Source organism: Spinacia oleracea, chromosome 4, assembly GCF_020520425.1.
Source record: "Spinacia oleracea cultivar Varoflay chromosome 4, BTI_SOV_V1, whole genome shotgun sequence".
In the NCBI taxonomy this organism is placed as follows: domain Eukaryota; kingdom Viridiplantae; phylum Streptophyta; class Magnoliopsida; order Caryophyllales; family Amaranthaceae; genus Spinacia; species Spinacia oleracea.
In genome coordinates, this window is record NC_079490.1 from 32343264 (window position 1) to 32370828 (window position 27565).

Genomic DNA, 27565 nt, shown 5'->3' on the forward strand with positions numbered 1-27565 from the left:
GTAATTCTTCTACCCATATAAGACATTCTCTCATTTATTGGTTTTCCTTCTAACAGTTACTATTTAATTTTAATTGATAATTTTTACATCTTCCGCTTGTATACAAATAAATAATAAAGCTAGGGAATCTGAACAAACCTAATAAACAATCAGTTATTTTCTATATTTATACTCCGTACATCTTTATAAATGTATTTAATGTGCCTTTATGTACAACCACTTTATAAATTTAATGTTTGTGCAAGTAAACTATCCGGCCCGCCCAATAAAAATATTCTGGGTCCACCACTGCCCACATGCAACACTCTCTCCCGCCCACCTTGGTCTTTGATATACAGTATTACAGTAATTGCAACCAACAAAGAGGAACAGAGTTTATCACATCTTAACTACAAAAAACTGAAGGTAAGCCAACGGGGAAAGGCAGTGCTGACAGATTTTCCGCAGTATAGACTATAGAGGCAAAATGTAGAAAAATAAAAACAAGGAGGAATAACAAAGAAAATGAACAAAATAAGAAGAGAATACAGCGACACACTGACACTATTAAAAAAAAAATATCACTATCATTACCCCATTGCCTCAAAGAGGCTCCCGCAAGAAGCGGGGTAAGGGGGGGTCGGACGTACGCAACCTTACCCCTGCAATTGCAGAGAGGTTGTTTCCAATTGACCCCAAAAAAAATTATATATACAAATAAAATATTATATGACCAAGTGGTTTGTAGACATAAATGAACTGAACCATTTGAACGCTATGGTGTACGCTTCGTACGGACTTCCTCAATAAGCAATGAGATTGTCAGATGGCTAGATTTGCTAATGTTCCTCTTAAAACAGTCTACCAACTTTGGCTTCCAAGGTATGCTGTTCTGTTCAGAAACAAGTTACAAGTAGTGATAATGTGTGTAGAGAAATTGTATTTAGAGCCTCCTGTAGGAACTCCACCAAGATAAATGATAAACTTTCAGCTTAAAGTTTCTCTGAAACCAAAGAGTTCCTAGGTCAAATCCATCCTAAAAGTTGTGGTACTAGGAATACTGATGGTTACCCAATAAAAAAAAGGAAAGGTTGTTTTCTTGATAAAGTTCATTGGATAGCCGTAAAAAAAAAAATTGAATTGGTCATGTCCTTCAGCATAAATCAACAAGCATTGACTAAAATTTTCGAAATGGTACTCAAAAATCACGTGTATTGGTCAGGTCGGGAAATAGATTCTATGTATGTAACGTGACATGGACTGTAGCTCTCTATCACTCCGGTTTTACGATTCACACGAACAATGTATTTCCAGGATATTCTTTTGGACATAAAAAGGAACTGAAGGACACTGTTACATCAGATGTTTGCTTAGTCTGATTTTTAATACTAGCTTTCTGTACTCTATAGCGAAATGTTGATAACACAAAATGTTTACCTTTGATTCATTTGCCTCTATTGTAGAACGAAAACATACTAGGGAAAACAACATTTTAAAAAGTACATATCTTTAACATATAACAAAGGCATTAATAAAAAACAATCCACGGCTAAGAGGACCAGAAGTCCCCAATATATGGGCATAAGGAGATGAATAAACTTCAATACCTCAGGTCTCTCATCTGCTCCAAGAGTTTGAAGCAATGAGAAAATAGAAATCAGCAGCTTGTCTCGTTCAACCACATTAAAAATGGAAGCTTGGCTGTCAACTTTGGTTGAATCGGTTGTAACTTCTTCCCTCTTCTCACTATCTGCTTTCTCTGAAATTGAAGCAAGCAGCTTATTGCATGTAATAGAAGCTTAGTGCACTAACATCCACAGCAGCCTAGTATTTTGAGATCAAAAATTCGCATACCACTTTGTCCGCTACTCAAACGAATGTGTCCTTTTGCAATAAAATCAGTTGTAGTCCACAAGAGACCGATTGCAGTCAGGCTTATGTTCAACTCGGTCTGCTGAGCACTATAGGCTCCAGTAACATCAATACATCTGTAATTTTAATACAGCAAACAATCAGCAGTGGCTAAATGCATCACAAAAACTATTTCAGGGCTCTAAAGACAACAAAAATTGTTGCAAAGCACTTCACAGTATCAGCAAGCAAATGGCCAAATTGTTATGTGCTACAACAGGCTTGTTGAAAATAAGAACAATATAGAGGAAGGTAAAGAAAGAGTATGTAATCGGAACTGTTGAAAAAAAAATTGCTTTTAGTTTATTAGTTTTGAGAGAGAATCAAGCCTCTAGAAGCTTAAGTTAACTTCATATTCTGTAATTCCAAGTTTTCAATCAAAATATTGATCTTCTTTCCTAAATCTCCATCTTCAAATATCCGGTCTATTACAGAGAGAAGCTTACACTTGAAGGCAATCCACAGGTATAGTTGAGAGTCCATCATTCATAATGACACGAAGGCTCTGCATAACCAAGGAAGATTGGGTCAAAAACAAAATAAACTCCAATTACTAGCAGATAGACCAATATCATTCCATAGATATCCCCTGAGACAGGATGAAATAGGGAGAGAATTTAAATCATCTAAGGCTGTTATCATCATTGTATTTCATCACTTGCTAAAGTTTACTTCTTTTGTGAATTGACAACATAGTCAGTTAGACACTCCATTGATGGTGCAAGATACATCGCGATAAACCAAGACAGCTAAATCATACTCAAGACATAGCCACAGAAAATTCAGGTCAGATAATCAACTTATCAACGGGAACATGCATTTACTTAAAAAGACACTCTTTCAGAGACTAGAATGATAAGTGAGACAATACCAAACAAAGCTAAACCAACAAGTAAATTATACTCTAAGACATAGCCACAGAGAATTCAGGTCGGATGATCAACTTATCAACGGGAACATGTATTTACTTAAATTCACTTTAAAAAAAACTAGAACGATAAGTGAGACAATACCAAACAAAGCACGTGGCAAAAATTAAAAAAGATTAAATTTCAAACCTGGAATCCCAATGTAATTAAATCCTTCTCAGCTGCACAGGCAACAGACCTTAATGGTGAAGAAAAAATAAAGAATTTAGCATTAGAAATGGAAGATATAAATACTAGGAAGTGATTTAACAGAAAGCAGAGAGGCATGCCTTAACATCTCAAGTATGTCCTGCCAGCTATCATGTAGTTTTTCTCCATGCCTCTGAAAACAGTGGCAGAATAAATAAGAGAAAAGCAACTAAAGCAAGAAAACAGTCACGACAACATCCAAACAGCATCTCACATTACCTCCAAAGCATGAAGAAGAATCCTCAGAGATCTAGAGCGAACATCAAAACTCTGAGTAGAATAGTACAGTACCCTCAAGGGTGATATGACGGCACGTTCAAGTGATCTTAGTTCTGTAGATGCATTTTTTATCTGCTTAAAGAACATAAGAAAACGTTATTCTCACTTCCAATCGAGTCCAGTTAGATGTCGAATGGGACTCACATGTTGAGTGTCTGTAAAAGATCCTGATGTTACACGATCATGAAACTGATCAGAACCCAGAACAGCACAAATTGACCTATCTAACGCATCCAATGCCATGCTTCTCAAATGTTGATTAGAGTTCTCAGCAAGCTGCAAACAAGACATGCTATCAGAAATCCATACAGACCAGCAGAAGCAATGGCCCACAGACGAAGCATTACCTCAAGGAAATGGCCTACAACTGGATCCCACAGAGGCTCCACTCCTTCAACAAAGAATCAAGTTTAGATTAAAACGTACTATAATCCAAGCACCATAAGAATATGCAACTATACAGCATGCAACAGACCACGGATAACGTTGGAGTCAGAATAAACCAAGTTTCATCAGGGCAATCGCAATAACTTATTAACTGATATAATTATGGTTTCTAGATGCTATTTGAATTTTTAGGTTTCTTAGTTAGTTTAAAATGAACTGTGGAAGGTGCAAGTCAATTGGAGTTTCACTCTTTTATCTCCCGACAGTCTCTATAGTCTATAGGGATCTTCTTCTTGAACATTCACATTTGCTCTTCTATAATGTTTTCTGAAAGGCCCTATGTTAGCAGTTACTCCCTCCGTCCCAGAATACTCTTCACGTTTTCCTTTTTCATATGTCCCGTAATACTTTAAGAATGACCCCCCAATATCTTAATACCCCACTACTGTTAAGTTTGGTCCCTATACAATCTCTCATTCAACAAAAAGAAGAATAAGAATAGATAAACAACCACTAATCACCAATGCAACAGCGAGTGACGGGAGGTTTTTCGGGACAGAGGGAATAGTAAGTATTTAATAACGGTTATACCTTCAAGTTTCCAGATAACATTGTCTATGTGGTTGCATCAGAGAGGCAGAGTGATCAAACATTAGAAAAGCATGCAGCATTGACAGAAAAAACAGAAACAGAAAGCATGAAATGGCATCAGGAAACACAAAGGCAAGGCCCATTGAACCACAATATACCCTTTCAAAAGAACATGAGTACTAAATTTTCCATATTTAAATACCCTGGGAATGCAACAAAACTAATTTAGGATGTCAATCAACCAGACCTTTGACACAAACATCATACTTAAGATTTATAGCCCAACTAAATAACTCCATCATAACCTTAGCTCAGGACCTCAGGCATGCTGAATTGAACTTAACGAGCTTGATAGAAGTGCTGACGCTCTTAGCATAACCTGCTAGCATCTGAAAGACCAGGATTTGGTGTGCTAATATGACCCAAATCGAGAAATTTGAGGTAGAGGGTGGATGTTAAAGTCTATACAGGTTATGAAGATCGACTTCATGAAATAGAAAGAAAGTCGATTCAAGAAAATATCAATAAGGTAATCATGGAGTAGATGGCCTTGGTGGAAAAATTAGAGGAGAAAAGTATATCAGATGGATACTTTTGGAGTAAGGCACTGTCTATAAATATTTAAAGAGAAGCCATGGATGGCTCTTCAACCTCTCATTATGGATACTGCCTTCCTCTTCCCTTTCCTCTTCGACCTCATAGTAAGTGTAGTACTGTCCTTGTATTTTCTTTGGTTCACCCCCACTATAAATTGAAAGGAAACGGGAAAAATGGAAGGGGAAAAAAATCTTTATCAGAAGAACTAAAAGAAAAGAGGGGAAACAATTAAAGGTGGCTTCGTTGTTATCCATATTCTTGTGTGACTTATTACTTCAAAAATTATCAACAGTAGTGGGAGCCTAATTTCTATGACTCTAGGAGACATCTCATAAATCAAAATTGGGGGAAGCTGATGATTAAGCTTAGACGGAAACAGAGAAGTTCAGACAGCAACATACAACAGAATAAAATTACGTACTGTGAACATTACTAACAAGAATAGATATCATCCTTTCGACAGAAAAACTGATGCTTCCAATTTTCTGACTTGATGTTGAAGGAGAGCTGCCAGAAATTCCAGGCAAGGATTGTTGTGACAGTTGGCAAAGTGCAGAGACAAGTGACTTCACCGCAGATATATGCATAAATGCAGAGCTTTCAAATAACTACAACAATAAAGCGGAAGAGATTAGATACATAATAAGGGTATGCTTGTTGCTACAAGTATACAGATAAGTCTTCACCTGAGAATTTAAAGAAGAGAGGATATTAAAATCACTATAATGCCCAGATGACTCCCTGCTGAGCCTAGTAACAGTTGTGGACACTTCCTGTTTGTTGTTTTATTAGAAAACAAACATTAGTCTTAGTAAGATCAGAACAAAGAATGTCACAAAAAGGTTACATGCAAACTCCTACAGAATTACAGAGCTGCTACAGCCAAATGACTACGCATTCAGTAGGTTATGAGGATAATATCACATCATGCAATAGAATATGCAGCATCCTCTAAACTATGACAACAAAGCACAGCTACATACAAATACAATTTACAAGTACCTGAGTAGAAGCATGTGGTGAGTGAATTGTTCGGTCCAAGGCTGCTAATGTTTCCAATACCTGCAAAATTTTCACCGTGTGGTAGTTGAAAGGAAAATATTAAAGCTATTTTTCCGAAGACAAGTGTGACAGATTTACCAGAACCCAAGAGGGGCCTAACACATTATGTAGCCGGTGAGCTATGTTGAATAGAGTCCTCAATGCCTGATGAAAAGGATAAAAATAAACCACATAAATGACCAAAGAACACCTCTTTCAGTAGAATGGTTTTAAAGATGGACGAGAATGATTCTAGGTTGAGATTCTACATTATAGAGACATGAAGACTTTTACCTGAACATTCTTGGGAGTCAAAATAACGCTATCTCTCTGGTCAGCGAGGTGCTCCGTGCGTTTTGAACCAGGAGATTGTACAGAACTACAAAATATTTTACATATGTCATTTAAGATAATTATGTCAGCAGATAATCTGATCCATAGTAAAGCTTTTTGTTTAGAACAGAAAAAGGAGGGAAAGAGAAGAAGCAAGACTGTGGTGATAATATAAACAGGAAAATTCTTGCAACAGCAAAACTTGATGGGGATCCCACGAAGAAAAAACAAGCTCTTCTAATCATTTTTCGGCAACTAATCTGGTCATAACCATCACTCTGCTTAGACTTCCATTATATGATCATAGATCTCGGTCTAAAATTAAAGCCACATTCCAATATAGAGAATGCAACTTAAGTTGATAAATGCCAAGTAAAAGAATCTGAACCTTTTCTTTTCGATCTCACTGGGAATATTGATTGTAAATTTGCAAAGAGAAGCCAAAAAAGAGTTCAATGGTTCGATAGCACGAAGAACTCCACAAGCCTGTAAGAAAACAAACTTCTGTGATCAATTCCAGGCTTGTAGTACAAAAGGCACTTTAATAACTGACCCTAACAGACACCTTCAGGGCATTGTGCAGAAAACATAACAACCAGAAGAAATCATTTTTTTCTTCTGGAATTGATATTCAAAAGGATGTTTTTAAGGTTATCATACCTGAGTGAAAGCCTGATATCCCTTTAGTATCTCCAACACAATAGCCTCTCCTTGAGACCTTCCAAGTCAAGCTTAATTTAGAACTCAAGTTGAGATATTTTACAAGTTACTAGAATATGAAATACAGGAAAAATACCTTGCCAAAATTAGAGAAAGGGTATCAAGTATCGTCAACCACAATGAATCGACCATGGAATAACAAAGAAATGCTGTCTTCCCATTCAACTTTGCAGGAGGGTCAGACTCACATCTAGGGGATTCAAGCTGAAACAATATGTCAATCAAGAGTTTAAAAAAAAATTGCAAGCAATTTACAATAACAATGGAAAAAAAGTAAAAGCTTACAGAAATCAAAAGAAATTACCTCTCCTGTATCTACTGCTTCATCTGTCAGAGTAGCAATAGTAAAGACAACACCTAAAAGCCCCTCAATTGCCAATGTGATAGCATGAGCCTCACTAGCAACTAATACTGCAGCATTGGATGCATCATTGTCCAAGATCCACTCAATACCTACCAAATCAAAAGGTTAAGCAACACAGTAACTACTAGAAATCTCACCCAAACAAGAATACATCGAGATTCAAAGAGATTTCTGGTCAACAAGTTGATGGCAATTACAGAAAGGGAACAGGAAACAACATAAAATACTGCGCAAACTAAGCAACACAAGAATCTTGGTACAGTCAACTCTAAATCCATCAAACTTGAGAATAATTACCTTTGGCTTTGCTGCTAAACATCCCAGCCACAGCTGCCAAACTCTCTTCACTTGTGTCTTGAACCTTGACCACCAACTAGTGCAGTCAATATCACTCAAAATATTTAATCTTACTAAACTCATCAAGGAGTAACAGTGTTTAGGTCATTCCACTACTCGCGTAATAAACCAACAGAAGAAAAAGAAAAGGAGCACTGGCTGAATAATGAAATAGATCAGGGTGCAAAAGTATGTGGCAACTCTTACCTGTAAACTTGAAACAACGCGTGCAAGAGCTTTTACAATATTCTCCACGACATTAGTATTGCTGAGGTTCCTAGAATTTCAGATCACAGTTTAGGCCGATTTACAATGCCTGGTCAAGAACATCTAAAAGAAGTTTTATTCAACATTTGTCCTCCTATAAATACTTAAAAATTACTTCTCTGAGAGGACACCAAGGGGTGACTTAGAACGTACAAGTAAAAGGATAGAGAATGATCCATCACAATAATACTGTTTGCATGATGTTCCCTGAAATAGGTATTTTATCAGTGGAACTTATCACTCTTATGACAGTTAAATGATTGGGCAGAGGAAGCTATTTTCAGTCTGTTGTGATTGCTCGCAAAAATTAAGGGGGGGCATGAAGGATGTATTGCTACTGTAGTATAGACTACAAGACGCTGCTGTGGTGTATTGTGACTAATTTGTTTTTGTTCCTAGTTCTGCTTTTGTAAAACGATGACCCGCCCTAAGGCTCCCTTTGCTGTCTTATTGTTTCTAATATATTTCTTCATTGCTTATTCAAGATAAATCACAACTCAAAAATATCTATGACCAGCTATGTCAAATTTGGTCCATGGAAAATTGGAAAACCAGTATACCTCAATCTTGTTCAATCTTGTTTGTCTACTATACCTCTCTACTACCTTTCTCTTTTTAAAATCCCGGCTGCTATTGCACATAAAATTCAGAGGTTGATTGCGGGATTTCTTATGGTTTGGGGCAGGGGAGGCTCAAAAGCTCATCTTGTAAGTTGAGATTTAGTACGTCGTTCGAAATCAGAGGGAGGTCTGGCCGTCTAGTGTTTAATAGAGTGATTTCAAAAAATGTTGCTTCGGTGGGTAAATGGTGTTGGGGGTTTCCTCTTGTCGCCTTTTTTTGGTGGAATGTCATCAAAAGCAAGTACAGCTTGTGTCAAAATGGGTTTGGTCCTCAAGATGTTCGGATGACTCACCATTGTCCATGGAAACTTATGTCCCAAATTTCTGCTATCCTAAAGCCAGGGAGGTTTAAGATACAGGATGGTAAGCAAATCCGTTTCTGGGAAGATGTTTCAAGAGGTGAGCAACCTTTATGTGGCCTTTTCCTCGCCTTTACAACCAATATTTTCTCCATAATGCTCCATTGTCGTGTTTTAATAATGGCAAAGCATGGGACTTACACTGGAGACCACCCCATGACCGAGGGATAGAGGAGTTCAATTCTATGTATAGTATAACCTTCTGGATATTCAATTAAAGGATGTGGAGGATTCAAGAATATGGACATGACATTCTTTCGGGGGGTTTTCATGTAAATCTTTTCTTCATTCTTTGAGTTGTTCCCCTAGATATCCCCAAACTCCGTTGGGTGATTTCATTTGGAAGTCGAAGGTCCCCCTTAAGGTGAGAGCTTTTGTGTGGACTTTGGCTTTGGGAAGGCTCACATATACTCCAAAAACGGCGCCCAATAAGGCCAGCTATATCACCTGACATTTGCTTGCTTTGTCGGGCAAATACTGAGTCGTGCTCTCATGTCTTCCTTCACTGTGATACGGTATGCTAAATTGCTACCTTTGCAAAAGACATTGCATTTTATGAAAAATCTTGGGTTAGACCGTCGAGTATTCAGAAATTGTTGCGGAATCTCTTTGTAGGGTTTGGTGCAGGGAAGGGAAAGAGGGTGCTTTGGTGAAATGTGACTATGGAAATTTTGTGGTGTGTGTCGTTGGAGCGGAGTGGCCGTATTTTTAATGGTGTTGTTGTCCTACATGATCTATTGTGGGATAAAGTAACTTTATTAGCTTCTTAGGCTAAGGTGGAGCCTTTCCCACATTACTCCATTGGAGATATACAAAGGAATTGGGTTAACTTGCAATTCTGATTTTCGGTCTCTTCAAAGGAGATCTTGTCCTCTTGATGTACTTATAATTTCGATTGAGCAATTATAATACTGGAATGTGGAGCCTTTCCCACATTACTCCGGCTGCTAGTACAATACTTTTCTTCTTATAAAAAAAAAATTGGAAACCCAGTCAATGCAATTTGAACAAAGTAAGACAAAAGAATGGTACTAGATCTTACATATCAAAATTCTGGAAAAGAACTCGCATGGTTCGCACCTCAACACAAAAGCCCTGTCATATTGCGCAGATATGATACACGGACACAACATATCAAAATGACAAAGAAATATTGCAGAGACAGGTAAACTTATTTGACATACCCTCAGAATTTCAAGAACAAGGATGTGGTGCCATAATGGAAGATCAAGTGTTGTGACCCTCACTAACATACTCAGAAAAACCTACCAAAAGAAGTACAGGAAATACACAGTATAAATTAACACAGCACTAGTATCAGTTTTATTGATCTCTTTTCCCTGCAGAATAAGCTAATAGAAGTAATTCATATACCTCAGATTCAGTGATAAGGAATGAACTATATAGCCTGATAATGTGAGCTACTGAACGCAACAACAAGCGACGAAAGAAGGCCTCTCCTGCTTCTCCTTCAAGCTGACAGAATGTGAAAGATCGTTAGATTACACAAGTTTGAGGTTGCTCCCAAATTATATGGTGTACAACAATACCATACTTCGTACGAATATGTGATAACTAATAAGAGGGTACCTCAGCATTGATGCGAAGAGAAGTCATCAGAAGAGAACATATCTTATGGCGCAAGACCTGCATAATTTAAGCCCCCCTTTTAGGCTTAAAGTTGACCAGATTTACTGAACTAAAAGCATGGAGGTGTCTGATGGAACACATGATTACCTGCTCATATGGAACCAGTGTTCTGAAAATGGCCACATAATTTGATAGGACAAACCTGAACCACAGATAAAGAGATTTGGCACCAATACCTAAGATATTGTCATGCTGGTTGTGTAGATCCCGAAATAAAAAAGGCACCCACATACAAAATGTATAAAAAAATCGAAGTGAACAACTTAAATCAGGATGGTAACAGTAAATTAAGAACTAAGACAAGATCTGTGTGGAAATTGGAATATTAAAGTTGTGCCTGCATTTGATGAACTTGTATTAATTACTTTGATAAACTCCTGTACTTGTATTATTGGAGTATAAGCACTTTGACAAACAAGCCACAACCAATAAATCGTGTTGTGATTAGTTACTAGGTCAAACTTTGTAAAAGAAGTTGAAGCTGAACTATGATCATTATCAGCACTTTCAAAGAAAAAAATGTGTTTCTCCAAGAGACAAGAGCCCTAACTTCACACTACTTAGAAGTTGTTTCTATTCAATACCATAGGCATATTTACTTCTTTAATACATCCTAGAGCCTACTCCCGTTGTTTTTCCACAACACAAAACGTCCTTAAGTCATCCAATAGTTCCTACCCTCAAAATAACCACCATGCACCTAAAATGAACCAACTACTATTTCTTTGAAAAAACATCTTTACTAATACCTCTGGATTTCCAAAAAGAGTAAAACCCAGTCAAGTCCTGTTGGAAGAACACCATTTGGTTTTATTTCCTCTCACCCAAGCCAGTGTTTCAGTCCTAGCCCTATCCCACCTGATATTGGTAGTTCCCTAATATTGGTCCAAGTTGATGCCTCCTGCAAAAACAATCTCTATGGTGGTTATGTCTCTGTTTGCAGGGTTAACAGGGTGAATGGTTAGGTGCTCTTGCTGGGAATGTGACATCAACTGATCCCCTTACAGATGAGGTCATCGTCATTCTCCAAGCCCTCAAATGGATTGCTTCTAAGGGATGGACTGATGTCAGAATACTTTCAGATTGCCAGGGAGCAGTTCGGGAGTTAATGACTCAATGATAAGGATAGACCATCTGGCAGGCTCTCTTACCTATACTCATATGCAAAGTGTATCTCCTGAGGATAGGCAGAGGATTCTTGAGAAGCGCAGAAAGAAGGCAGGTCAAGGAAGCGGATCATGTGGCCAGAGCAGCCAGAGCAAAAATGCCTCTTTTATTTGAAGATGTTAATGTTAACCCCACCCCACCCTCCTCCTCCAATGTTAATGAATCTGTTCATACAAACAATGGTGTTGTTTTTTATTTGTCTCATCGTGGTAATCTGTGAATGAGAGAGAACGGTGATGTAATTCCTTTAGGGAACAATGGTCATGTAATTCCTTTTGAGAATAATGGTGACTCTCCTTTAACCAAAAAAGAAAAAGGAATCCTCCAAACGAAAGTTTTTAAAAGAGCCCTACATGAAAAAGGCTACATGGAAAGGAATACATGGAAATTTTATTTGTAAAGGAAGTTCAAATCATAAATAGAGGGATTTTGAAAATGGAACTTATAACCAATTATTTTGGTGTCACTGGACGACTGAAGGGAGGTTTCAGGGGAATAAAATTCCTTTAAAAGTACCAGGATTTTAAAAGCCTTGTTCTCGTGTCATCCAGACAAGAAGTTTAATAGGAACGATTTCAAAACCATTTTTCCCCTATCCAGACAAAGCATAAGCTTCACAGCTGCCACCACTTTTTTTTCTGAATACATAGATGATAGATTGACTAAGTAGCCCTTACACTTGCCAGATTTACAAAAACTTTTCAGATTCAGCTGAAAGATTCAGGTGCTAACTTCTTCAGCAACTAATAACTTTCACGTCCTCTTCTTATTTCACAATCCAAGCTTCCATTCTCACCACTCCTTTCACCTTTCATCCTCTATCATTCCCCCTTCACAAATAAATGAAACTTTGCCCTTGAGACTATCATAAAGATGTTTCACACCCCATCACCCCCGAATCGATTAAAAAATTCAGAGATAGCGGCGATAGCACCCTCAACAATTCTTCCCACCTTTCACCATAAAAATACAAAAAACCTCTCATCTTCTTCATTCCTTTAATCACTTCTCTTTCCCCTGCTGCAGATACATCCTTCCTTCACCCATCCCTTTCTTCTGTTTTCCTATGCTATAGCTTTTCAGCTCAGTGATTTCTGATAATTCTCCTATCCAGCAACTTTTGCTCTTTTTGGCTTTCATCCTTTCCTACATATGTACTATATCTCACATTGTCCTCTTTAATCAATTCTTGGCATTTCAATTGGACATAACTTCAATTAGCATTCACAGTTTTCTTTGTCAAAAAGAAGCAAATTACAACAAAACCACTCCCTCTGTTTTGCAACATCCTCCAGTTAAATATGTCATATTTTCTATGAGTTGGAGGGAACTTCTTTGGTGATTGATTTGCTTGGAAATTTCTTGGATTTACAGCTAAACAGGACTGAGAGAACTTTGAAGTCTAGCACAATTTGAATTGAAATCGGTAGCATTTGAATTGACCAGGGTCGGGCATCATTTGAAATCCAGAATCCACGTGATTTTAACATATACTCCCTCCACCCCGGAATACTCACACCAGTTTGACCGGCACATAGTTTAAGGCAATTTAATTGACTTATTATTTAATTAGGTGGTAGTTGATATTGGGTATTTTTTTAACATAGTTAGTGGGAAATGTGTCAACTTTTTGAGGGTGGTGGGGATAGGGGTGATTTTTTTAATGTTCTTTTAGATGTTAGGAATACAAGTGGGACCTTAGGTAAGTGAGAGAAACAATATAAAATTAGAAAAGATGTGCCATTTATAGAAACGGTGCAAGTATTCTGGTACGGCTTTATAAGAAAAGCAGTGCGAGTATTCCGGGACGGAGGGAGTAAGTAATTCATATGAAAACAAACAAAATTAGACCCAAAAAAAAGGTGAATTCCTTACTCAAGTATATCAAGGGCGAATGATCGTTGGACAGAACTGATACGCAACCAGGTTGCCTGAAAAGCAACATTGAAAGATTATTTATAAGCTAGGGCATTATAACCAGCAATTCAATAACATAACAGAATACTACAAATAAATGAAAGCCAGAGACATCGTGTCATCAATAGACATAGCTCAGGTAAGCTTCCTAGTGTAAGACCCAAATAAGCTAAGTGAGGGAACTTCAAGTTTCAAATCAGCACATACAGATCCACCTGCTGCAAGAGCTGTCACGTCCTCAAGCAAACGAAGCCCAACTGTTCCAGCTTTGGTAAGGCTTTCCCTTGTGATAGGTGTTACTCCAGCTACAGTATCATACTCACTGTCAATAAACCAGTCAGTAAAACGCTAAGAAAAGGGAACAATATCCAAATAGAAACAGAGCAATATGCACTAGTAAGACCATGAAAAGACTATCAGCTTTGCAAAACAAACAGAACTGACGAGGGAAATTTCTTCTCCAATCATAGGATTAGAATAAAAAAATGCCAGATCTTGATTGGCAAAATGGACAGCAGAATCTTACGTACTCTGAACGATGGATGCTGCGGCTAACATCTCCGGTAACAGAACTTGATCTAGATCGATAGATTTGACCTCCAGAACTAAATTTCCCAGCAGGAAGCGATTCTGCAACGGCCACATGGTCAAAAACCAAGGCCACTGCTTGTCTAAAGGTAGCCGCTGCAGTACTGGAGAATAATAATGAGATTCATTTGCTGGAATATAAGTTAATGAAACAGAAAATTGGAAATACATACTAATGGATGGAGAGATGGGGAAGAGCCAACATTAAAAATATAACTTACTTCTGTACACTATCTGAGGAACGATTACTTTCAAGAAGCCGGAGACAAATTCCGAGAGCTTGAGCCGTACTTTCCTAAGAATTGTAAGTACGCAAGATAAATGTCCAATAAACTTCCTCAATTATCTAAAAGGTAGAACTCAAAAGCATAGGAAGAGACCAAAAACCATTTCATAACCTTTTGCAAGATATGAAATGGGAAATAAGAGGAATTTCTTAACTTGGATAAGCAAGAAAAGCATCTTACATAGAGAAAATACAGTATTAGTCTAAACAAGGTCTCCTTGCAGATGTCGACAAAATAATTCATGCCAATGAACACAGTGTTGCATAAAAATCCTGATATCCTAAACTAAAAAGGTTGAAAGTATTCATAACAATGAAGCAGCAGCAGAGAAAATACAATCCATATCAAAGCTCGGCATATATATTTTAGTTATTTAATATACCGAAAGTACAAAATTAGAAAGTATATGGCCCCTTGGCAAACCATTGACCAGATAATCCATCCCAATTAATTCAGGGTTATCATGATACGACAACCTTAAAATTTAAAAGTACCCAAAATAAGCAACAACCATGACTAATGTCTATACAGAATCTGTCATCGATTGATCTAGCATAGGAGGCTCGTAGCATACCCCTTCAATTACAGCAAACAATAGCTAGAAAAACAATTCTCTTCATGGATCCTTAAATGTCCTTATTGTCCCCTAAGTTTCCTTGTACTTTATAATAATTGTATCTTTTAAGCAGTAAGCTAGTGTACACCTTATCCATCAAGGAATAAGACGAATCAAGCTCTTTGCAAATATTGAGGTAAGCTTTGCATTTGAATCCCCTATTTCCCTCCCCTCCAAACTCTGCTGTAAACAGAGTAATTGTCAAGTTTCACTGCCAAACTGTCCAAAAACATGAAGAACTTTGTTGAGCCTTGTCAACCATATCACCCAAACTACTCTTTTGGTAGTCAATCTTTCTTCACTATGGCAATGCTGCTTCATGAACAGCAATAATAAATAATTGCTCACAAGACTCATGGCCATACGGTGCGACTGTGTATATGTTCTGTTGTTGCAATGTTACAATCTGAAATGGCTCATTGGATACAGGAGATTGTAAGCACTTATAGAATTGATTCTGTTAAAAGAAAACATTTGAACTCAAACCTGAACCGTATAAAGAACTCTTTATATTCAATAAACTGGAGAGACAAAAATAAGTGGAGCAAACTACCTTCTGCATTTATGAAATTTTGAAGGAACAAGTAGCAATCCCGAAAAAAGGGGGGAATGGTTACTATATTACTTCGATTATTTATTTTCCTAAATTTTGAGGTCATACTTGTAAAATTTTGACCAAAATTTCTTGACACATAATGCATTATTGAGAATGTTGAGAACCAAATTAGAAACAGAAGTTATAGGATCTTGAAAAAATTTAAAAAATACAAAACAAGGAAATATTGATTCAAACTTTGATACTCCATCTAGGTCTTTTTTTTTAAATGCAGCACTAGATAATGCAGAGCACACATTTTTAGGAGACTCGTGCATAATTATTAATGTATTATGCAAGTGGGCAAGTAATACATAGATAATTTATTTATTCAAATAAAACAACAATGAGGACCATGATAGAGATAGCATGTGAGAGATGGGTTTTTTAATTATACAAGTGGATACCATGAGCAAAAGAGAAACAATAAAATATTTTGAGAGGATAAGTGTAAGAGAGAGAGAAAATAAAATATGATAGAAAGTTAACGTAGAAGTGATGCATTTAAAAAAATGGCCGAAAAGGCAAGTGATGCATTTAAAAAAAAGGAGGGAGTACCACAAAAGTCAGCAACAAGGATTTATTTAGTTGAATTATTCTGCATTAAAGCTTTCCAAAAATCTACAATTCGTATTTTAAAGCAAGAAATTGTTTTAATTTTTTCTAACTATATTAGGGCTCGTTTGGTATCACGGTTTTTTGATTTTGTAAGTCCTATGATTTAGATTGAATAATGAACTAAAAACAATCTTATTTATACTAAACATGTTGATTTTGAAAACTGGAAAGTGGCAACAAAAAACTGAAAACCACTGTAAGTGGTTTTTATATTTTTTTTTAGTTTTATAAAAAACAGAAAACTGGAAACAAAAAACGATACCCAAACGGGCCCTTAGCTTTCATACCCATGCGATGCACAAACTAAAATTTACTTATTTATAAATGTACTTAAACAGGGTTTCCTTCAAATCATTTTTTATACACTAATTAACTCGTTTTACAAAGAGTCATAATGCTAATTTTATTAAAATAACAAAAATTCTAACCATAATCAAACTCTTTTTCAATTGGTTGATCAAAATATGATGTATAACAATATTAATAGTAAAAATATTTTCACATGATAAGTTTATTTATAAATTTCAAGAATATTAAAAGTTGGATATAAAGACACGCTAGTTATTTCACTTTGTATCAGTGTATCATTGTATTTCTTTCACTTTGTAAACGGAAACTATTTCTTCTCTTGATTACTCTTCTTTACCTAGCCCAATTTTTCCATCGCCTCTTTCCTTTCTTACGACAAATTAGATAACCATGAAGTATGTCCTACAATTCTTTTTCAAAATATTTCTTTACTACATTGTCCATGTCCCTCGATTTATTTAATATTTCTTGATGCTTACTCACCATGGACGGTGTCTTCAATTGCTATTAGTTTTTATATCAAAAATGAGCAATTGAAAACCCTAAGGTTAGCTTTAGCTTTTGAAGACAGCTGTGAGTTTTGTGCTTACTTACTACCTCATTTAGTTGAAATTAAGCTCAAGATTAACATACACTTCATCGGTCCTCAAATAATTGTATTGTATGTTGTTTTTGTTAGTCCACAAATAAGCATATTGCGTTACCTTAATTGGAAATAGAACCCCAATAGCCCAATCAACCCATGTGATATCTCCTTCTTCCCATGCGAAGTGGGGACCCCAACGATCTGTCTCTCTCCCGATCAATTTTTTTTGTCACTATGTTCAAAAAAGCTTACACTCGACCTTTCTTTTTACTCTAAATATGTGTGCCCATGCCTAACAAAATAACAGGACATTTATTTTAGAATGGAGGTAGTAGTAAGCTAATGAACATCACCATAAGCATTTACATAACTATACCCTTGCTCTCTGATTATTCTGAAAACTGCACTCTTGTTAGGAAAAAAAAGATTTGTATGTGAAGGCAAAGTGAATCAATTCATCCACATACCGACTTGTTTTTGAGTGACTGACTATCCCCTCTTCCATATCTATGAAACTTGGGAAGACCTTTTTAAAACTCTATCACACACCTTGTCCAAATAACTTTAAACAAAAACAACGTCCAGGTCCATTATCTGAATCTAAGCTGCCCTATAAGACTATATCACATCAACTCTTCTTCATAATATCCAAATTATGCGAAGTTTAACTCACATCAAATTATCAACGCAACTATATCAAATCCACTTTCAATTCACGACTTTGTCATAAAAAAGAAATCATCAACTTTCAACAAAAATAAACTTCATATGGAAGATAAAATTATGAATGGCCACCTCATCTTCTGGATGCATATGGGACTGGAATATGATTAATATGGTTTGGAGGGTCTTCAGCTGAACTGTCTCATCGGTCATTTCAGCATGCTGTAGAAGATAACAATCAAATAAGTACAACCATTCAGGTGAGCAATAATGTAAGGCAGTCTGGGAATTTCAATTGGTGAGACTTGAGAGTGACACATTGTGACAACCATAAGGCATACCTCAACATTTATCAAAATAACTCACTTTGTGCACTCATGCAGAAAAAGAAAAGGAAGCCCTAAGAAAAAAGCACATTTTATAGGAAGATTAATTCTTTTTTGTCAAACTTCATATTAGTTAAGTTCGACACAGAGTAGCCCCAAGCTGCTCCAAGGGTCATGCCTCCCTCCTCTCCATGTTGTGTTAGGTGTCAAGTCAACTATGGACCTCGAAACTTTGATGGAGGAAAGAAATGCATCAAAGTGGCACCAACAGGATGTCACCCATGCACAAAAAATAAGGGCTGTGGATGAAAACAATATGACATCAACCTCGAAGGGACACTAAGCATGGACAGTCAAGACTTCAAGGCCCCAAAGCCCCCAACACATGGTAAACCTTCTTCACAGACTCATGTTAAACAAGAATTATATATCCAGTTTAACATTTCCATCTTATAAGTAGAATTTCACAATAAATACTTCCTATACCTAGAGCAATATACGTTTCATAGAGTATCACTTACCTCTTTCAAGGTAAAAAGTATCTCCTTTAATGCTGAAGGAGCAACAGCATCATGAGATATTAGCTTCTGGAGGCATGAAAGTCCAATAACACTCAACTTCACAGTTCTAACCTCACAGGCCATCAAAAAGATTCGCAAAATATCCTCATTATGAGCTATTTCGCTTGGACTTGACAATGACCGAAGCTGCATTTAAAAAACAAAGAAAAATGTTTAAAACAGTTAAACAACAACATAAAATCCAAGGACTGGAGCAATGAGATCAAACATCGAAAACCAAGGCTTTAAGTATACGGGTGTTCAGTTTGTCAATGCTCAGAACTTCAGAAGCCCAAACAAGAAGACTTTATTCAGGGAGATAACTTAGCAACATTTTGTTTCCAGGATCAGGTAGAGGCGTAACATATCTAAAAATGACTAAGAACAGCACTCAGGAGAAGCGCACAGCCGCACAAACAACAGAACCATATAGGCTTCAAGGACATGAACTGACGATATTAATATGCTTCTCTTCTTTTTTCTATATCTAGTAAGTTCCTAGTAATTTACAGTTTTTACACTAAGCATGACGCTATCATAGACCCAAGTGCAAACAATTAATGATCAACTAGTTTCTTTTAATGAATTTTAGAATCATCAACTACATTTAAATGTCCAGAAATTCTACCTTAATCATTAATGAAAAATCAGTTAGCAGAGAGTTCATAAATATTTTGGAACAGTTACAAATTAAAATGGTTACTGCTATTCCACTTCCTCCATCAGAATTGGCTGCCAATTATAGGGCATCCACCTTCCTCCTATTCTGAAAGAGATGATAAAGTACAAAAGATTTGTCCCTAATTGGACAACGGTAAGCCAGTAAGTTTATGGTAGATTAATATGACAACAAACTATTTTACAAATTGGACTATGAAACCACAATTTCCAAATAATTATCACTACGTCCTCGTTCTAATTAAATTTTATAGCCAAATAGCATCAAAGCCATCAAAAAACGTGAATATTACCTGTACATAATCTATTTGTTCCATGGTTCAAAAATGCGTTTTCAGTCCGGGTATCGGTAAGACGGTAACGGTGCGGTGTCACGGTATAGGTATCGGTGTGTTTGTTGTGGATTGAGTCAAGGTTGTCGCGACAAGAATTTCGTTTAGTTTTTCTAAAGATGTTTTAAATTCTTTAACCAAAGTATTATTCTAATTTAATTTTTATTTAATCAACTGGGGAAATTGGGGACTTTATAGTTTGAACAAGAAGCCGTGACTACGGTACAACATGGTAACAACTTAAAATATTTTTAAAACCAAAATTAATTATAAAAAAAATATACAGAAAATACAAATACACGTACAAAAAACTAACATAATGGTTTTTGAAAAATTAGAAAGGCTAGCACATGACTACGTCAGTATCAAACTAGTATCAACAACCACTGGATAAACACAAATTAAAAGGGAAAAAAGATAAAAACAATCGCTGGTAAACACAAATTGGAAAGGGAAAAAAAGATTAAAAGAAATTAAAGGATAAAAAAATATGATTTGTGTCATTGTGTATTTGTGTGGCTAAACTCTTTCCCATTGTTTTAACCTTTACTTTTACATCTCTCTCTTATCTCTTTCACAAAAATATAGATGTCCAAACATTTCTCTTTCGTGAAGGAGAAGAAGAAAGGTACAACAATGGTGAACTTGTAAGGCATGAAATTTACACCTTCATCCCTCTTATGTCTCACTGTCTCGGTTTCAAGATGTTTCATCCTTTATTTTTTATTTTTTATTTTTTTTATTTTTTTAGAGCTTCATTTTTCTGTAAAATAACGGTGTTTCACTTGACCCACCATGACACACTGTAGATCGATCCGCCACTGAGAACAACTCTTTCTCTTCCTTCCTCCTAACATCCATGGCGGTCTTCTCCACTCTGAATTTTGTTTCTTCTCCTTTTCTATGAAATAATCGGTCAATTTGCAAGTCGTAACGGTTTATCTAGAGCGACTTCGGACCGATCGGTTGAACAAGGCGAAATTTCTTTATTTATAAAACCTTTTGATAAACCGGAAAATCTCATATCGGAAGCCTCCAAATCCGGTACTACCCGGTCGGTAAGTTGACTCGGCCAATATTTTACACCTTGATTTGTTCTTAAAATAAACCATCACAAAAATCCTACCTAATAAAGCTTTTAAACTTTTCTTAACACAAGTTCTAAGCTTCAAAAGGGAGGATTGTAAAGCCGGGGGGGTGGTGGTTATCTTCTAAAAACAACACACCAAAAGGGGTGTTACTATTGTATAAACAGAAGACTAAAACCAAAATCAAATGTTGATCAGCATATCACACTTCACTCAACATGCCTCATAAAAAAGGAACTTACACTTGAGCTGACGAACTTATACTCTACCCACAAAATGTCATTGCCTTCCATATTTCCAAATGCATCATCAAATTTGTCATCATAGTCATCATCTTCCACACCTCATCAATGTAACCTTTCTTCATCCTTCGTTTCCATGTCATGATAATATCTTTGGTTGTATGAGCTTGAAATGTTGAACCCAACCAATTCCAAAAAAAAGTAACGAGTACCAATATGCAGAGCCCACAAATCAGGGTAACTTGATTCGTGGTTCGCTTCAATACGGGGTATATATTTGGGTTCGCGATTCACAGGTTGACAGATTTTAGGTTAGGGAGAGGGGTATCGAATTTTGTTCGGGAGTTTAAAAACGTTGTTCAAAAATATCAAATATTATGAAGAGTTTATTCTATGTACTTAAGAACAGTTAATAAAATAAAGGGGAAAAAAACAACTGACGTGAATTAACTTTTCACATCCATCATAAAACATAAATTATAAAAATTCTAAGCCCACCAGTCCACCACCGAGAGTAAGACACAAACAAACAACAACAACAACAACAACAACAACAAAGCCTTAGTCCTAAATGATTTGGGGTCGGCTAACATGAATCGTCGTAGGAGATCGTCATTGTCACCAATCAAACCAGAAAAGAGCAGGAAGTAAAAAAGAAAAAACAAGGAAGAGAATGTGGAATTAATGAAAGTAAGATATGAGGGGAAAAAAAAAAAAAATATATATATATATATATATATATTATAGAAGAAATATTATAAGAGATAATAAAAAATAAGTAAAGTTTAAAATAATGAATAAGTAAAATAAGTACATTTCAAAATAGCATGTAAAATTAAAAAAATTAAAAGGAATTTTAAAAATAAAATAAAAATAAAAATAAAAAATAAAAAGAAACAGAAACATGGAAGTTGTATAAGTCAAATGAAGTCATCAATGTATATTCTCTCCCTCCACTCTGTCCTATCCAACGCCATATTTTCCTCAACTCCAAGAAAGCTCATATTGTGCTCAATTACCTTCCTCCAAGTTTTCTTAGGTCTTCCCCTACCCGTTGCAATTCTATCATTTTGCCACCCTTCTAATCTCCAAACCATCTTAAACTCAATCGGTGCAACCCCTACTTTCTTCCTAATAATCTCATTCCTCAAACGATCCTTTCTTGTATGCCCACACATCCAACGTCTCCGCCATATTCATCTTGTGCACGTGACAATGTTTCACTGCCCAACATTCCGTGCCGTATAACAAAGCCGGTCGAATTGCCGTGCAGTAAAATTTTCCCTTCAATCCTTGGGGCATGCCTGAATCACATACGAACCCCGTTGCACCTTTCCACTTCAACCAACCTGCTTTGATTCTATGGGCCACATCGCCATCCAATTCTCCATCCTTTTGGATAATAGATCCTAAATAACGGAACATTTCAGAGCCTTGGACAATTTTCCCATCTAAGGTAATCTCCCTTGTCTCTCTATCTTGGACTCCACTAAACTTACACTCCATATATTCCGTCTTGTTTCTACTCAGCCTAAAACCCTGAGATTCCAAAGTTTATCTCCATAACTCCAACTTACTTTCCACTCCTTTCGTTTCATCAATCAACACAATATTATCTGCAAACATCATGCACCAGGGTATACCATCTTGGATTAACCTCGTCAATTCGTCCATAACTATAGCAAAAAGAAACAGGCTAAGTGCGGAACCTTGATGCACCCCAATCGTAATGGGGAATTCTTCGGTCTTACCAACACCAGTTCTCACACTCGTGCTAACTGCCTCATACATGTCCTTGATGACATCAACATACTTCCTCGGAATTCCTTTCCTACTTAATGCCCACCAAAGAACTTCCCTTGGTACATTATCATACGCCTTCTCCAAATCAATGAAAACCATATGTAAATCTTCTTCTTATCCCGATAATTCTCCATTAGTTGCCTTATAAGATAAATGACCTCCATAGTCGATCTCCCAGGCATAAATCCAAACTGGTCCTCCGAAATTTTCACAGTTCTACTCAATCTTTGCTCAATAATCCGCTGCCAAAGTTCCATAGTATGACTCATTAGTTTGATTCCTCATGACAAAAAACCGAAGAAATGGAAATCGACTTGCAGCGACGGCTGAACTTTAAACTTGAAGAAAACGAAAGAACAACGACAACAACAATTGACAATCACAATCAACATGTATTTTCTTATCAAACAAAAGGCCCAACATACTTTTTCTTCTCCTTCCCTAACCTTCAATTTGTCAAACTAGGGTTTCGGATTCGGCACGACAATACCAGAGATTTGGTTCGCGGACCACAATGAATTAGGTCGTCGGAGAACCGCGATTTGGTACTGGCGAACATATTCGAGATTCGTGGGGGTACCCGCGAATAACGTTGGACATATGATAAAACAAACTCTTCCTCTTCATAATACAAGCTACCTAAATATGTTCTTCTCTTTTGTCAAAGAAAATAAAAAAAGGAATTTTAGGAGGATCGCTGGTCTTTAAAGAACATAGGAAAATCGAGGGAAATCGATACACAAACACTGCCTTAGAGAAAATACTAATATTTCTCGACAAAAAAAAAATTCTTACCATGTAGCCTCCGAAAAATAGATAGCTCGGAGAACTGATTTATCTTCCATGTCATAAGCTAGTCATGAAAGGTCACCATTCCAAACAATCATCATTTACCTTACAAACAATATCTTCCTTCGCGGAATACTTTTTAATTTAGTGATTAAAACCTTTAAAGATTGGTCCCTCGCAATATCTCTAAGACAAACTAAAACCTCCATCAATCTTTTACCTTAAAATATTGAACAAAGACATGAAAACCTCCAAAGATGATCTACCACTAAACTTCTTCATTCAAAGCTAAAAAATAGACAGTAGAGTAGATAGATCTTACAAAAATCGTTGTGTCGTGGTAATGAAACCATTGCCTTGAAAACGAGATTCGGTGCAACCGGGGTGCTCAATTGTTTTCACTGATCCGTTCCCTAAGGTTAACACAACGCTCAACACATAAATGCACTTTTGGGTGATGAGATGGAGTCACTAGAACGTATGCCCAAAAGAGAAAATAGAAAGAGGAGCCAAGAGATGACAAAATGGTGTGTCTACAAAGTCAGAAAAGGATATATAGGATTTAGTGGAGGAATCAAAACAGCCCAAGGAAGTTAAGAGACTCAAAAGAATCCAACGACCATAATCAATAGAATTAACTTTTGATAATGAAGAGTTAGTAACCTCTTTAATAAAGAGGATATAAACTAATAACTCATCATAATTAGAAAAATTAAAACTCTTAAATCATACTTAAGTGGGTTGTTACAAAAGGAATCAACAAGAAGTGAAGCAAAACTAGGAAATCCGTAACTTTTGGTCTTCCCCAGTTGGTTGCGAGTGCAACTCACCAAAAAGCCATTTAATTCACCCGGTCGGGCGCGAGTGCAATAGTAAAACCACTAAGTATGTTTGCCCGGCCAAGCGACCCCACGCTCGGGCGAATTAACCTTTCATTTTTCACTTTGTATTCGCCCGGTCAAGCGATAAGTCCCATCAGGCGACCTCCCCAGACGGGCTCGCCCAGTGCCATCGGGTGAAGCCTTTTTCCCTCTTTACTTCCAACTACCCAATTAGTTAGCCAACGCTGAAAGAGTTTGTTACAAACCATAGGTAAAAAATAAATTACATCCATTTGAATCCATACAACAAAATGAAGCAGTAGTAGTAAGGCACAAATAAGCACGAGCAAACAACAGTTACAACTTAAATCAATCCTCAACAAGCAATTTGCTTATCAAACCTGGTTCATCAAGTGAGACTGTGAGAGGTCAGCAAACTCCAAAAACCCCACGTCCTCCATGGAATCAATTGGTCAAATCTAGTTGGGGCTGAGAGGGACATACAATACAATATAGAAATAGTCGAGAGTGAGAGTGAGAGGCGTAAAAAGCCAGGTACCTAATTAAATATTTTTCCCCCTTCTTTTTCTAATGGGTACTTGTATTATTGGCCCGAAACGTGCGAGTCAACCGTTGACCATGCCCAAATTGGTTGACCGTACCCATTTTTTTGAGAAGATCTGGGACATTTTCTTAAAGTACTCGTACTTAGAGAAGTACCGGTACGATTACCCGGCAAAGTGAAGTACCCGTGCATCCTAGTTCGGGAGCACTTAGCCCTCCCCCCCTTTCCTGAATCTTTGTCCTTAGAGCAGACTTAACCACGCCTTCAAAACGACCATTGTCCTCCTTCTCCAACCCCTTTCGTATACCCCCTTCCCCACACTGTGAACCCACCCTAGACACACTTTCGAAACCATACCCTAGCCACACCTTCCTATCCCATTCCCAATTTTACCCCCACTTGAATCGAACTGGAAAAGGGTAGTGAGAAGGAGTAAGCGTCGAGAAGATCATAAGAGAGGGTTGTGATGAGTTTCTCAATTTGATGTGGCAACTGTCAAAGAGAAAAATATGAAGAGAAGGGGGAGGTGGTGGGTTGCCTAAAATATATGTAATGGGCCATTAATCTGGTGAGAAAACACCTAAGGAGAAAGGAGTTTCAGTGGGCGATGGGAGGAGAGAACGCCCAAAAGAGGAAGGACAATGGGAAGGTTTTCCGAAAAAAAGGAAGGCCCGAAGGGGAAGAAAGAAGGTGAGATGATTTCCGGGAAAAAAGGGGATTATGAGGGGGTGGTTGTCGCCTTATCAGTGTGGGTAGGATGGTGAGATAGGTGGGGGGGGGGGGGGGCGGGGGGGCGGGGGAATAGAAAAGGAGCTGATTGTGTTAAAAAAGATGAAAAAAGGAGTCGAGAAAAATAGAAAAGGAGTTGATTGTTAAAAAAGATGAAAAGGAATCTACCACGATGAACCTTGTGTTTACACGACATATTCACCTATTAAACCAGTTTATGTAGGCCACTAGAGAATTTTGGGAAGATATCCTTAATAGTAGGAATTTATTTTGAATAAGCAATATTGGGGGTGGTAGAAGTGGAACTTCATTAAGCGCTCTCTCTCTCTCTCTCTGACTCATTAAACACCGAAACTGTGAACTTCATTCTATTCATTTATTTTGTAAACATAATATTTACATATATCTGACCAAAATGCTCATCTCAGTTTATCTTCATGAGACCCTTTAACCATCTAAAAAGTAAACCTTGTCTCTTCGTCGATTCAACAAAGACAAAGACTTCACATATACGCCTTGACTGCATTATACCGAAGAACATAATCCCATTGGAAAATTTAAATTCATTATATACCACATTACCACTACTTAGAAATGGAGCAGCATTGCCCAAGACTTACATTCTTAAAACATCAAAAGTCTCTAACTTCACAATCATAGATTCGAATTCCATAGTCAAACTCAAACTAAGGAGAGTAGGGTATCTCCACTCTTAGAAACAGATTGTCACTTCCCCTTCACTCAATTCCAAATAAATTTCACTATTTCCATGGTTCACAGCATTTAACTATTTTAGTAAGTAACAATATGATCCAAACTTCGCAACAAACGATCATAATTCATCATACACTGGGGAACGACATTCTCCAAATTCATATTGCATCAAATTAAAACACGAAAATGATAATTTGGAATCGTAAGTTCAAGGGGGGAATGGAATTGGAACCTTTATAATAGCGTGCTCTGCGCCATCTTTAACGGCGGGATAGCGGCGGCGAGCTTCGGCGGAGAGGGCACGCAGATCTGATTCGAGCACAGCCATGAAAGCCATATCGATCGCCGGCACTGAAATGCGATTACTCCTCTAAATCGATTTCACGTGGTTCGCATTGCTGATGGAAGAGAAGAAGAGAGTGTGGATGAGGAGAGAGTGGCGGTGGGTGGTGACCACGGTGAAGGAGCGACGTGCTGACGGTGGTGGTGGTGGTGGTGGTGGCGCGGAGCTGGTGAATCGCTGATGCACTGTGGCCTTCTTTTTTCCTCTTCTTTGTTTTTCTACTTTCCTTTACCTACAATTTTAGTTGTTTTTCTCTGAACTGAATTGATTTTTGTTGATGGATGAAAATTGAATTTTGGTACAAAATTTGATCTTTGAGGTTGGCCTAATATACACAAAAACCGAGCAAACTCGAGCCCGGTTTCGAAACCCAAGCAAAAAGCAATCATAGATACATTTTCCGAATCTGAAATACACTTTCTAAAATGTCACTTTCAAGTCGCAAATGTTGTCTCTTGCCTTGCCAACCAGGCAGAGACACAAAACATCAAACAACCAATGAACAACATGTTTAATGACCAAGCCTAAACTGTGTTGTTTTGTGTCGGGAAGCGTGTCAGACCTGCACTACGCTGACGCAGGTCTTCGGCAATCTGCCGCCTCGAAGCTCTATAAATACCCTCATTTTTTCAGAAGCAAAGGGGAAAGAAGTGAATCCAAACACAGCAGGGAATGTT

At 37.2% G+C, this 27565-nt stretch overlaps 1 protein-coding gene across 5 annotated transcripts in view; it reads right to left on the minus strand.

The window, feature by feature from the left end:
• Positions 1-27198, minus strand: part of LOC110801075 (uncharacterized) — a 38608-nt gene extending 11410 nt beyond the window's left edge. The window contains exons 1-31 of one of the 5 annotated variants that reach the window (XM_056826515.1): positions 26778-27198; positions 18746-18931; positions 18031-18120; positions 14446-14519; positions 14167-14328; positions 13844-13958; positions 13595-13650; positions 10640-10694; positions 10493-10549; positions 10277-10378; positions 10087-10167; positions 9945-9997; positions 7864-7933; positions 7618-7693; positions 7261-7409; positions 7033-7160; positions 6897-6954; positions 6625-6722; positions 6198-6282; positions 6003-6068; positions 5865-5924; positions 5549-5635; positions 5284-5470; positions 3635-3678; positions 3432-3563; positions 3228-3359; positions 3089-3141; positions 2949-2997; positions 2337-2395; positions 1834-1967; positions 1587-1738 (exon numbers count right to left, since the gene is read on the minus strand). In XM_056826515.1, coding sequence (XP_056682493.1) covers positions 1587-1738; positions 1834-1967; positions 2337-2395; positions 2949-2997; positions 3089-3141; positions 3228-3359; positions 3432-3563; positions 3635-3678; positions 5284-5470; positions 5549-5635; positions 5865-5924; positions 6003-6068; positions 6198-6282; positions 6625-6722; positions 6897-6954; positions 7033-7160; positions 7261-7409; positions 7618-7693; positions 7864-7933; positions 9945-9997; positions 10087-10167; positions 10277-10378; positions 10493-10549; positions 10640-10694; positions 13595-13650; positions 13844-13958; positions 14167-14328; positions 14446-14519; positions 18031-18120; positions 18746-18931; positions 26778-26882 — 2955 coding nt within the window. In that variant the 5' untranslated portion in view covers positions 26883-27198. Of the gene's footprint in view, positions 1-1586; positions 1739-1833; positions 1968-2336; positions 2396-2948; positions 2998-3088; positions 3142-3227; positions 3360-3431; positions 3564-3634; positions 3679-5283; positions 5471-5548; positions 5636-5864; positions 5925-6002; positions 6069-6197; positions 6283-6624; positions 6723-6896; positions 6955-7032; positions 7161-7260; positions 7410-7617; positions 7694-7863; positions 7934-9944; positions 9998-10086; positions 10168-10276; positions 10379-10492; positions 10550-10639; positions 10695-13594; positions 13651-13843; positions 13959-14162; positions 14329-14445; positions 14520-18030; positions 18121-18745; positions 18932-21124; positions 21719-26777 lie in introns of those variants that run through there. The other 4 variants (XM_022006394.2, XM_056826516.1, XM_056826518.1 and 1 more) reach the window with 4 other exon arrangements.
• Between the last annotated feature and the right edge of the window lie 367 nt (positions 27199-27565).